General features: G+C 38.3%; 1 protein-coding gene across 1 annotated transcript in view; it reads right to left on the minus strand.

The window, feature by feature from the left end:
• LOC103029321 (receptor tyrosine-protein kinase erbB-4-like) overlaps window positions 1-12,519 on the minus strand; it is a 351,238-nt gene that overhangs the window by 46,622 nt on the left and 292,097 nt on the right. The window contains exons 17-19 of the mRNA XM_049473086.1: window positions 8,193-8,325; window positions 3,995-4,117; window positions 2,783-2,881 (exon numbers count right to left, since the gene is read on the minus strand). Of these exons, the coding sequence (XP_049329043.1) occupies window positions 2,783-2,881; window positions 3,995-4,117; window positions 8,193-8,325 (355 nt within the window). The remainder of the gene's footprint in view (window positions 1-2,782; window positions 2,882-3,994; window positions 4,118-8,192; window positions 8,326-12,519) is intronic.

Here is a 12,519-nt window from a genome sequence, read left to right on the forward strand (position 1 = left end):
TGAGTGGATTTCTACACTGGCTTTAATGACGGTCTATATCTACATATGACATGACCAGCTTTAATGATTGGCTAAATCATTGTTAAAAACGGTCTGATATCAATACCTAGGCCAATTTTTCCATCCATTTTTAATGCAAACCATGACCTAAGCTGCTAAAAGCCTCTTTAGCCTTCATTAATCAAAGATGCAGTTAAAAAACAGAACAAAAACAGACCAGCTGAATGTTGAATCAGATACTACAATACTCTGGGTGGATTTCTATTCTGGCTTTAATGAGGTTCTACATCTGTTTATCAGTTTATGAGCTCTGTAGCTCCAATACAAGCCTATTGATCCTTCCATTTCTAATGCTAACCATGACCTAAGCTGCTAAAAGCCTCTTTTACCTTCATTAATACAAATGCAGTTAAAAACAGAACAAAAACAGAGCAGCTGAATGTTGAACAACCTGAAAAATAGAGAAAAATCCATATTTCGTCTAATCCTCTCACATCCAGGCTCTCAGTACGTGAGGCAGTGTGGCGATTTCTGTTGAATGTTAGTTTTACACATTCTACAAATACAGTATATAAGCTGAATCAGATACTACGATACTCTGAGTGGATTTCTACACTGGCTTTAATGACGGTCTACATCTGTTTATCAGTTTATGAGCTCTGTAGCATCAATACAAGCTAGTTTAAAAGCTCCTAAACTGATAAACAGATGTAGAACCTCATTAAAGCCAGTGTAGAAATCCAGCCAGAGTGTTGTAATATCTGATTCAGCTTATATACTCTATGCCTAAGCTGCTAAAAGCCTCTTTTACCTTCATAAATCAAAGATGCAGTTAAAAACAGGACAAAAACAGACCAGTTCAATGTTGAACAACATGAAAAATAGAGAAAATCCATGTTTTGTCTAATCATCTCACATCCAGGCTCTCAGTACGTGAGGCAGTGTGGCGATTTCTGTTGAATGTTAGTTTTACACATTCTACAAATACAGTATATAGGCTAAATGAGACACTACAATACTGGCTGGCTTTAATGAGGATATACATCACTTGATGAGCTCTGTAGCCCCAATACAAGCCTATTGTTCCACCCGTTTCTAATGCTAACTATGACCTAAGCTGCTAAAAGCCTCTTTTACCTTCATAAATCAACTTTTCGGTTAAAAAACAGAACAAAAACAGAGCAGCCGAATGTTGAACAACATGAAAAATAGAGAAAATCCATGTTTTGTCTAATCCTCTCACATCCAGGCTCTCAGTATGTGAGGCAGCGTGGCGATTTCTGTTTTATAGAAACTCTGAGAGCTTTTTTTCGTGGCTCTCCGTGAAGCGAGGGCAGCACTCACCACTTTTCAATTAAGCCGACCTGCTCTCTCTCTCTCTCTTTCTCTCTCTCTCTCTCTCAGTCTGTGAGCTCGAAGGCCAAGGTCTTCCCTCTCTCTCTTCCCTCCGTACTACTAAACACAGCTGGAGAAAAGCGTCTACACCCTGCGCACCGGGAGTGCGTTTACACAGCCGTGACACGAGGTTAGCGGCGTCCAGACGGCGGCGGCGTGAACGAAGCCCCGCCCGCCAGTCCGTCTGCGGCCGGTTCTCGTTTTCCATTTCCTCTACCAGCCTGCTGACCCGGTCCGGTCCTCCAGACGCTCGGTTCAGTCTGAGAACCGAACCTGAATGGAGATTTTTGCACCTCTGAACCTGTATTTAGTGCAGGAATTGGTGGGAAGACCATTAACCCTTTGAACTCTAGGCTGTTTTGGTGTGTTTTTGTTTTTTCGTTTTTCTCAGTTCCTCTTTTTTTCAGGTCTTATAACACAGTAATTATATCAGAGAGTCACATGCCCTGATCTCTTTTACTCCAGAAGACATACGGCTGCTCAAAAATATAATCATTTAAAATGTAAAAGGAAGCAGAATTGTTATATTTTCTATTTTCCTGGAACTGATAATTTTTTGCTCAAACTTTTACCAAGCGCCTGATTTTTTTTTTTTTACTTATTTTTGAATGTATAGACTTTTAATATATTCACACATAAGATATATATTTTTAAAATAGTTAGACTAGAGTGTTTATGAGTTAAAAGAATACACTGTAAAACCCAATAAGTTTACTTAACTCAAAACTTTTTTTGTAACCGATTACCTAAGAAAATTTTAATTTATAAAATATATTTTTTTAAGTACAGTGAACTTAACAAATAAACATAGATGTAGATTTTCCTGAACTTATAGAAAAGTAGATAAAGAAAAAAGATTGAGTGAACAGTATTGAGAGCACAGCAAACACAGAGTTACTGCAGCAGCTCAGAAAATGATGCTTGTTCTTACAGCCTACAACACAGAGCCCAGGTAGATAATAATAATATAAGCGCTACAAGTTTATGTAAGGTAGCTGGGGGGGGGATGACTACACGCTAATGGTGAGTGTATGTCAGAAAATGGGGGACACACCCAGTATGTAAATAAAATGTTCCATTAGCCAATGGAAAAGAAGCTGCCAATGGCAAAACTCAGACTAAACAACAAATAATATTGGTTGGGGAAGGAGATTTTTTCACTTTTTTAGGTGTTTTTCTCAAAGGGTTTCTTGTAGATTTAGGTTTACCGCACTGGGATTTGATCACTATTTTTAAAAAGAGTAAGCTCCGCCCTTTCGAACCATATATAGATTATGTTAATATGTGAAGGGATTCCTGAGAAATTAAGCTGAGAACACAAGGTGCGATTTTGGACGTAAAATCCGTCTGTAGGGTTCTAAGGGTGGCTTTTTTTAAATATACTTACGTCCATAAACTCCACATTGGCTTTTGGTCCTGTAGTTTCGTTGAGGATCTTTATGGCTACTGGGATCTTCACACTCTCTCCTTCTGGAACCCAGATACCCTATTAAAAAAAGAGAAGAAGAGGAAGATACAAACTAAGAGTTTAGGATTTTGATGGTTTATGCCACTTTCACAATACATGATTTTTTGAGTCATCAGTCAGTAACTAATCAGCAACACGGGGTCACAAATTACATGATTTTTCACTATGGGAAATCACTAACTCGCCTCACAGCTCTCCAGAAACATGTTTATCATAAGAACTCACCAGAACTAAACACAAACGAGAACAAGTGATGCCATGCCCGAGAATCTCTATAGAGGAGAATACGCACTTAAAGTGAGTCCAACATAAACAAGTTCATATGAAGCAACTGAGCAAAAAATCAGAGTTTATAAATGTTTGATCAGTTTTATACTGAAATATGTACTTATGTCCTCAACACAGAACTATATTAAATATTTAAGTAGTACTACAGGCATACATTTTTATCATTTTGAACTCCAGTTATAAGCCTTGATTTTTTTTTTTTAAATAAAATTAGCTCGCCAACCAATCAGCTCACAGTAGCAATAATATGTACTGTAATATACAGACACAATTTATTAGTTTTTTTTGTTTTAAAATACTGTATATTATTCCACTTTCTAAAATAAAAGGAATACTCAGAACAAGTAGATCAATATTATGTAGCTTCATTCACCTCCATTCATAGAGGACTAACTCATGAACTTGTGAGTTTAACAGTCATTTACTGATAAAACAGGAAACAGGAAGTGTTTAGACTCTCCATAAACAAATCCCATGACTTGATTGCTTGTAGGTAGCTGCTACTCCTGACTCCCAGTCACCGACTGAGTCAGATATCTAGCATGCCAAATATCGATTTGATTCCAAGCAGAGTTTTTGTCGGAAATCAAGGAAAAACTGTCGGAGACTGAAAAACTCGGCTAAAATCGTGTAGCGTGAACCTGGCATAACCAGCATAACAAGATCCACCACCATGATCTGCACGACAATGGTTGTTTTTTTTTTTCATTTATCTTTCCAGTATAGGTATGTTTTCCACTGGATGAGGAGTTTAAACCACCATCTACCAGCTAATGCTGATGTTTTGTTTAATTATGGTAGTAGATTGAGGAAGTAACACATGAAATATACAGTTTTTTTTACCTTATACACAGTTCCGAAAGCTCCAGTTCCCAGAATCTTCACCCTCTTCAGCTCCGTCTCCTTCAGGATCCTCAGCTGAGCCTGATTGGGTGCCGTTCCACTGGGAGTTAGAGGCTCCACCAACTGATCAAAACAACAGATCCCAGATCAGTTATTACAGTAACAGAACTGTTATTACTATATTATTACAACATATATGCTTTATTAACTGTTATTACTATATGTGCTTTTGATTTGGACATACAGTTTTATTATAGCAACAGGTATATTTGCAGAAATGTTCCCCAATTTAATGAATAGAGTGCAATGAATAGCAATACCCAACCAAACACATGATGTACCACCAAGAGCACTTGGAAATTACCATTAGAACCACCTGAAATACCATAGCAACCTCTATGCAACGCCACAGCAGCAAATTACCTTTTAGCAGCATCCAGACAAGACATTGAAACACCAAAGCAGCCACTTTGCAACATCATAGCAACAGGCCACAGACCATCCCCCTTGGATACCATAGCAACCATGGCTGAAACAAAGCTGGAACACTATAGAAACCATGTAGTGCCAAAGCAACGTCCTAGCAACCATGAAGCAGTGCTTCAACCATTTAAATACCATAGCTACTTAACTACCACACAACACCACAGCAACCACCATATTGATCACCATCAGTTAAAACATTTGAATAACCAAAAGAACCACCTGAAATACCTTAGCAACCTCTTATACTGTAAATACCATAGCAACCACATAGTAATCACTTAGTAACATCATAGCAAGCAACATGAGAAATACTTAATTGCACTATCCTGACATTCATTGAGCAACACCACAGCAACCACCTTAAATACAATAACTATCACATAGCAACATTATAGCACCAATCTAGCAACAATTTAGCAACGTCATAGCAAGCAACACCAGAAATACTTAATTTCACTATCCTGACAATCATTGAGCAACACCATAGCAACCGCCTTTAATACCATAGCTATCACATAGCAACATTATATAACCAATCTGACAACAATTTAGCAACATCATACCAAAGCAACACCAGAAATACTTAATTGTACTATCCTGACAATCATTGAGCAACACCACAGCAACCACCTTAAATACCATAGCTATCACACAGCAACATTATAGCACCAATTTAGCAACAATTTAGCAACGCCATAGCAAGCAACACCAGAAATACTTAATTGCACTATCCTGACAACCATTGAGCAACACCACAGCAACCACCTTAAATACCATAGCTATGACATAGCAACATTATAGCACCAATTTAGCAATGTCATAGCAAGCAACACCAGAAATACTTAATTGCACTATCCTGACAATCACCGAGCAACACCACAGCAACCACCCTAAATATCATAGCTATGACCTTATATACCACTATAGCAACCACCTATACTGTAAATATCATAGCAACCACTTGTGATCCCGTAGCAACCACTGAACAAAAAACAGTTTCAGCTCTGTGGTAAGAAATGGATCACTAGAGCATGACCAACACAACCTGCATCAACCCGTTTCTAATAAAGTTATCGATCAATATTAATCACTCTCTCTTACACACACACACACACACACACATATATATATATATATATAAAACAAAGCTGTGGAAACATTAGGAATCTATACACAGGCTAATGAAGCGTTGGTTCAGGTGCAGTAACCCGGATCACACAGGAAGGAATTAAATGGCTTCATCTATCAATCCCTCAAGCACAGCTGATCGTTCCCTCCAGCCCCGCCCGGCCCCGCCCGTTCAATACACCCGAACGCAGGCATGCTCGAGGTCGGCGAGGCCATTAGCGCCAGCACGCCGCCTCCGGGGAGATCTCAGAGCGCGGGGTTCTGGGGAGGAAGCTTTACCCGGCTGTAGAGTCTCACACAGCAGGAGGCTCTAACAGAATCTGAGGAGTAATCGGATTTCATCAGATAGAGGAAATTTACTTGGGAGGGGAGGAGAGATTTGGAGGGGGGGTGAGGAGAGGGGTTGATGGGAGGGTTTGTGAGCAGAGCAGTCGAAAAAACATCCTGAAGTGAAGGTGCTGACTTCAGCAGGAATAAAAATAACTCCAAAAAACTCCTCTTCAACTTTCAACAGCAAAGGGCAAAACTCAGACCGGCTCCAGTGCAGAGAGGCTTTGATACGTAGTACATCCCATAATACTGTACAACTCGGATAGGGAAGATACAGCTCCGGAAAAAAAAAAAAAAAAACTTTTTTAAACTTAACTTAAAAATGATGAGTTTCTTTAAATTTTACCAAATGGAAACTATTCTGGAATATAATCAAGAGAAAGATGGATGATCACAAGCCATCAAACCAAACTACACTGCTTTAATTTTTGCACCAGGAGTAAAGCAGCATAAAGTTATCCAAAAGCAGTGTGTAAGACTGGTGGAGGAGAACATGATGCCAATTTTACAACAACCTGATTGTGATCAACTAGTGGAAGTGGTCTCAGTCCGGCCCCAAATGTTCACTTCTGGTGAAAGCGTGATCTGGTCTCGATTCGACCCAGACATCAAATATACTTCTTTTATTTGAACTAATCTGCTGAGAGTAGACAGACAGAGAGTAAGCAAAATAGAGAGACAGAGAGACAGAAAGAGAGAGAGAGAAATATATAGAGAGATACAGACAGAGAGTAAGCAAAATAGAGAGACAGAGAGACAGAAAGAGAGAGAGAGAAATATATAGAGAGATACAGACAGAGAGTAAGCAAAATAGAGAGACAGAGAGACAGAAAGAGAGAGAGAGAAATATATAGAGAGATACAGACAGAGAGTGAGAGAAATAGAGAGACAGAGAGACAGAAAGAGAGAGAGAGAAATATATAGAGAGATACAGACAGAGAGTAAGCAAAATAGAGAGACAGAGAGACAGAAAGAGAGAGAGAGAAATATATAGAGAGATACAGACAGAGAGTAAGAGAAATAGAGCGACAGAGAGAGAGAGAGAGAGAGAGAGAAATAGAAAGAGAGAGTAAAAGAGAGAGAGAGCGAGAGGGGAGAGAGAGAGTAAAATAGTGAGAGAGCAAGAGAGGAGAAAGAGAGGAGAGAGAGAGAGTAAAATAGAGAGAGAGAGAGAGAGAGAGAGAGATAAAGTCTAAAAAGAGTATAAGTCTATTTAGGATTCTATTGGAGCTTCCTTCTCCATTTAAAGTGAGTGAAAGGAAACTTGAGAGAAATTGGGCTTCAGTCCCAGAGCACAGAACTGCTGTCTCAGTAAATCACTCACACACACACACTCTCACACACACACACACACACACACACACACTCTTCAGAAACCGCTGGTTTGTTTAAATAGATGTCGCTACTGGGAAGCATCAGATTGAGCATCAGGCTCTGGACGTGGGGGCGTGTCCTCCGGCTGACAGCTGTCAATAACCCTGACGTTCCTCCCCTTTAGATTACCCAAACCTCCACGGACAGCCCATGTTTTATAATCACCTGCCCCGCCCTGCCCTGGGGGGAGGGGCTTAACTCGTCTCCCACTTACTCCCACTCATTTATAAGCCTGCTACACTGGAGGATTATCATATGCTTTATTCTGTGTGTTACAGATCAACCCAACAATGAATCACGCAATAACTGCAGCGTATTAAGAAAAAAAAAATTGATTCACCAAAGCAACCACTTGGCAAAACCCTAGCAACCACCTACAGCACCATATCATCTACTTCAGAATATTATAGAATATAGAATTTTAAGAAATTAAAATTGCATAGAAAACCACCATTAGATGCTAAGAGACAAAGAAAAGTCACACATTGCATGGTCATCAACAGCTTATTTGCATAAAAGTGACAAAGCCCTTAAAAGGCTCATTCTGAAAAAAAAAATACATATATTTATATTTCTCACTATAAGATGCACCTAAAATCCTTTAATTTTTTCAAAAAATTTGAGTGCGCCTTATAATCCGCTGTAGTACAGAGTTATACAAGAGTTTTCAGTAAAGTTTCTCTAGCACTAAGGCTGAAGCAGTATTAGCATTAGCCGCTTATAGCAGCGCTAGCTCTTTAGCTGTTCAGAGGCGAGTATACCGGGCAGTAGTTTGCGTGTTTACCGTGTTATAACAAGCTATATGGGATGAATTCTGTTTTAATTGTTTTAAATTAAATTAAATTTAGATTCTAATTGTAAATCAGTCCTGATTTCTCACCTCCGTCTCCAGAAAGCGGCGCAGCGCTCTCTTCTTCTTGATGCTTTTGCGTCGGACATATATGGCAAAACCCAGAGCCACGATAACGGCTACGAACATCCCCCCGATCACCCCCGCCGCGATCAGAGGAGTCCTGAAACAAACATTAAAAAAAAAAAAACACTGATTGAGAAATTGAGAGAGAGATGAATCTAAGAAACAAACGAGAGAGAGAGAGAGAGAGAGAGAGATTTGCGTGTTCTGGTGTATGAGCTACTTCTGGTGTATGAGGTAAAGGTTCTCACATACTGTATCTCCTGTTTCTCTTTTATCTCCTCGTGCTCATATTCTAGTCCCATACATAATTCTGCAGTTTCTCAGTGTTTTCTGTCGTATTTTTGCAGCTAGCGTGAGCGCTTTAAACTAGAACTAACGCCAAGGACCATGAGGTGCCGCGCGCGGCTGCCGCTGTTGTGCCGAATCCGACTCCCTGTTGAATCCGACTCCCACTTCTCAAACAGAATCGGCACAACACCGCCCGCTGTACAACTCCGGGAGTGAAAACAGCGCTTATAAATAGATTGAACATGAAAATGAGGGTATTCTATCAGTAATTTCAGTTTGTTTTAGTTAGTTTTATAAACCCACAACACAGTTCCAGTTAGTTAGGTTTTTTTTCTTTTAATTATCATTTTTATCAGATTCAGTTAACACAAATGTTTTTTTCACTTTCAGTTTTCGTTATTTGGTTCGTTTTCGTTAACAATAATAATTGGTAACTTAGCAACATTGTGATTATCACGCTAGAGCTTTATTTAAACATAAAAATATAATTAAAAAGCAGATACCTACATCTCAGACTATATCTGGAGCCTGCCCCAGGTCAGGTCGGGTTCGGGCAGAGAATCTAAGCTCTAATACCAATACATTCACTGTGTGGTGGTTATAATATAACATTATATACAATATAATATTTCTTGTAACACTAATCATGGGATCTATTCAAATATAAATTCCCGCCCTTTATCAAAAAAGAGCCAATCAGCTTGCTGGTGTAGGAGGATCAGTGTGCTAGTGGAGTCCCCTTTGCTGTGGAGATCTGTGCAAGCGAAGTAGCCATTAAGACAAAAACTACAAACTGTTTGAGAATATTATTAAAAAGTACATTTATTTCAGTAATTCAGCTGAAAATGTGAAACTCATATATTATATAGATGTATCAAACACAGAGGGATCTATTTTAAGAGTTAAGTCTTAAAATTTCTTTTATTGTCAAAGATTTTGGCTTACAGCCAATGAAAACCCAAAACTCAGTGTCTCAGAAAATTGGAATATTATAGTATAAGACCAATTGGTACTTTTGGTAAGCAGTGTGGGCTGCTGGAAGCAAGTCCTGCTGGAAAATGAAATCCACATCTCCATAAAAGTTGTTATCAGCAGAGGGACGCTGTAAGGTATGAAGTGCTGTAAGATTTTGTGGAAAAACAAAACTGCACTGACTTTAGACTTGATAATAAAACACAGTGGACCAACACCAGCAGATGACAGACATGACTCTCCAAACCATCACTGATCATCAGTAAATTTTACATTTCATTTGAAGGAAATCAAGGGATCAGAGTCTGGAGGAAGAGTGGAGAGACACACAGACCAAACTGCTCGAGGTCTAGTGTGAAGTTTCCATCAATCAGTGATGGTTTGGATTTCATTTTCCAGCAGGACTTGGCACACTGCCCACACTGCCAAAAGTACCAATTGGTATAAATTGAAAAAAAAAAAAAACACTTAAAATAGAGTGTAATACACTCTGTGTGTAATACATCTATATAATATATGAGTTTCACATTTTGGACTGAATTACTGAAATAAAGTAACTTTTCAATGATATTCTATTCATCAAACACACTGAGTTACAGCAGCTACATTAAAAAAAATCCCTTTTATTTATCTTTACGCTACACTCCACTGATCTAGATCTACGTAACTCTATCAGATAACATAGAGCTCATACAGCTCCTCATTTATCTGTTCCCCTGGGAAAATCATTATTCTGAACCACTTGCACATTTACTCCTCCTACTGCCTCCTCATCCACTGAGCTCACTAAATACTTTATCTCAGATTACACCTAAACTAACCCCCCCAGAGGCAGCAAATCACCTGTGATTGGACTTAATCAAATCTAAACGCTTAATTTGGATTAGCCTGGCCAACATGCTTCTGTCTGCATCTATTCATCTAATCCAACCAACATCCAATCAAATCTGATTTACTACTGGAGTCAAGATACTTCTTTTATTTATTTATTACCTTCATAATACGATGGTGCAAATATGATGAGTTTATTACTTTTACTATGGAAAAATATAGAACTGTTCTTGAACTGTTCTACAAATCAATACGTCCAATCCGATAAAATGGGATACCACAGCAACCACTTGTCAAACCAGAGGAACCACCACCTAAAACGTCATAAGAACCACCTAGGATACCACACACTCTAAACTGTCTAGCATATGAACCATCTTGATACAATTTAGCACCTGTCTTGCATTCACTTTGCAACACCATAGCAACCACCCCTTAGCAGCCACTTAGAAACCACCTCCAACTTTTTTTTAGCTGTGCACCATCCAGCATTTCCATCGGTACATACACTTTTCTAGCAATTATAACCCTCTTCACTTCCTATACATTTCTAATTGCTTATTGACTATTATCTAATACAGTTTTTATTACTTAACTGAAACATTTGCATTTATTTAACATGAAACAAAGGTTCCACAATGGTTCTTTGAGCAAAGCAAATTTTAGGTTTTTCATGGATTTTTTCCATTGATATCTTATTTGCAGCAATTGTTATCTTAATAATGGCCCATTCAAATGTTTTTAGTTTTTTTTTTTAAGGAAATAAGTAATTATTTCACACTTCTTAGGGGAACAAAACCAGGAGTAGTAACCCTAAAGAACTTGGTGCACAATCAGAAATGTGTGGGTCTGCAGTTCTTTAAATGTTGTTCTGGGTTCTTTTGTGGATGAGGACCTCCTGGATGAGTTCTTCATGCCCTTTTGGAGTAATTTTGGTAAAACAGCCGGTCACTCCTGGGAAGGTTCACCAGTGTTCCATGTCTTTTTTCTCCATTAGTGAATAATAATAGTGAATCACTGTGGTTCTCTGGAGTCTCAAAGCTTTAGAAAAAATGACTTTATAACCTTTACTTTAACCTAACTGATAAGATGATCGAGTTTTTTTTTTCTCATCTATTCTTGAATTTATATTGTCAGACTTTATATTGTCAGACAGGTTTTATTTAAGTGATTTTTTGATTCAGACCTGGTTGTGGCTAGTGGTGATTCAAAAAAAGGGGTTAGGTTGCTTTGGATTGCTTTTTTATTAATTAACAAATGAAATCATCCTTTAAAATCTGCTTTTTATATCTACTCAGGATATGTTTGTCTGATATTAAAGTATGTTTGCTTATCTGAACAATATACAGCTCTGGAAAAAATGAAGAGACCACTTCAGTTTCTGAATCAGTTTCTCTGATTTTGCTATTTATAAGTTTATGTTTGAGTAAAATGAACATTGTTGTTTTTTTCTATAAACTACAGACAACATTTCTCCCAAATTCCAAATTAAAATATTCTCATTTAGAGCATTTATTTGCAGAAAAAGTTAATATTCATAAAGTTTTAAGAGTTCAGAAATCAACATTTGTTGGAATAACGCTGGATTTTAATCACAGTTTTTTTCATGCATCTTGGCATCATGTTCTCCTCCACCAGTCTTACACACTGCTTTTGGATAACTTTATGCTGCTTTATTCCTGGTGCAAACATTCAAGCAGTTCAGTTTGAGCAGTTTGATGGCTTGTGATCATCCATCTTCCTCTTGATTATATTCCAGAATAGTTTCCATTTGGTAAAATTTAAAGAAACTCATCATTTTTGAGTGCTCTCTTATTATTTTCCATAGCTGTATGTATGATAATGTATGATACACCACTGTATCTGCAGGGTCTGACCTGAACCACAGCAAAATTTGTAATGAGTTTTAAAACAGGACCTTATTTTACTCCAAAACCATCTATTATATTTTTATATATTTAAGTATAAAGCTTGTTTGGGCTGGTGAGTAAATTCCGTGCGGAGCTGAATTATGCTCATAAACACTCTGCAGGAAGATGATGAAGAGCTGGGGGCAGGTCCGGGGTGAACCGGTGGCATTTGGCTGATCGATAAACAGCGGCGCAGATGAAGATGGAATTTACTGAGGGACACAGGCGAAGCTAATCATATGCAGGAGATGATGCAGAATTCAAAAACAGACCCTCAGAAAGTTCAACAC

This window comes from Astyanax mexicanus, unplaced genomic scaffold, assembly GCF_023375975.1.
Source record: "Astyanax mexicanus isolate ESR-SI-001 unplaced genomic scaffold, AstMex3_surface scaffold_33, whole genome shotgun sequence".
Lineage (NCBI taxonomy): Eukaryota > Metazoa > Chordata > Actinopteri > Characiformes > Acestrorhamphidae > Astyanax > Astyanax mexicanus.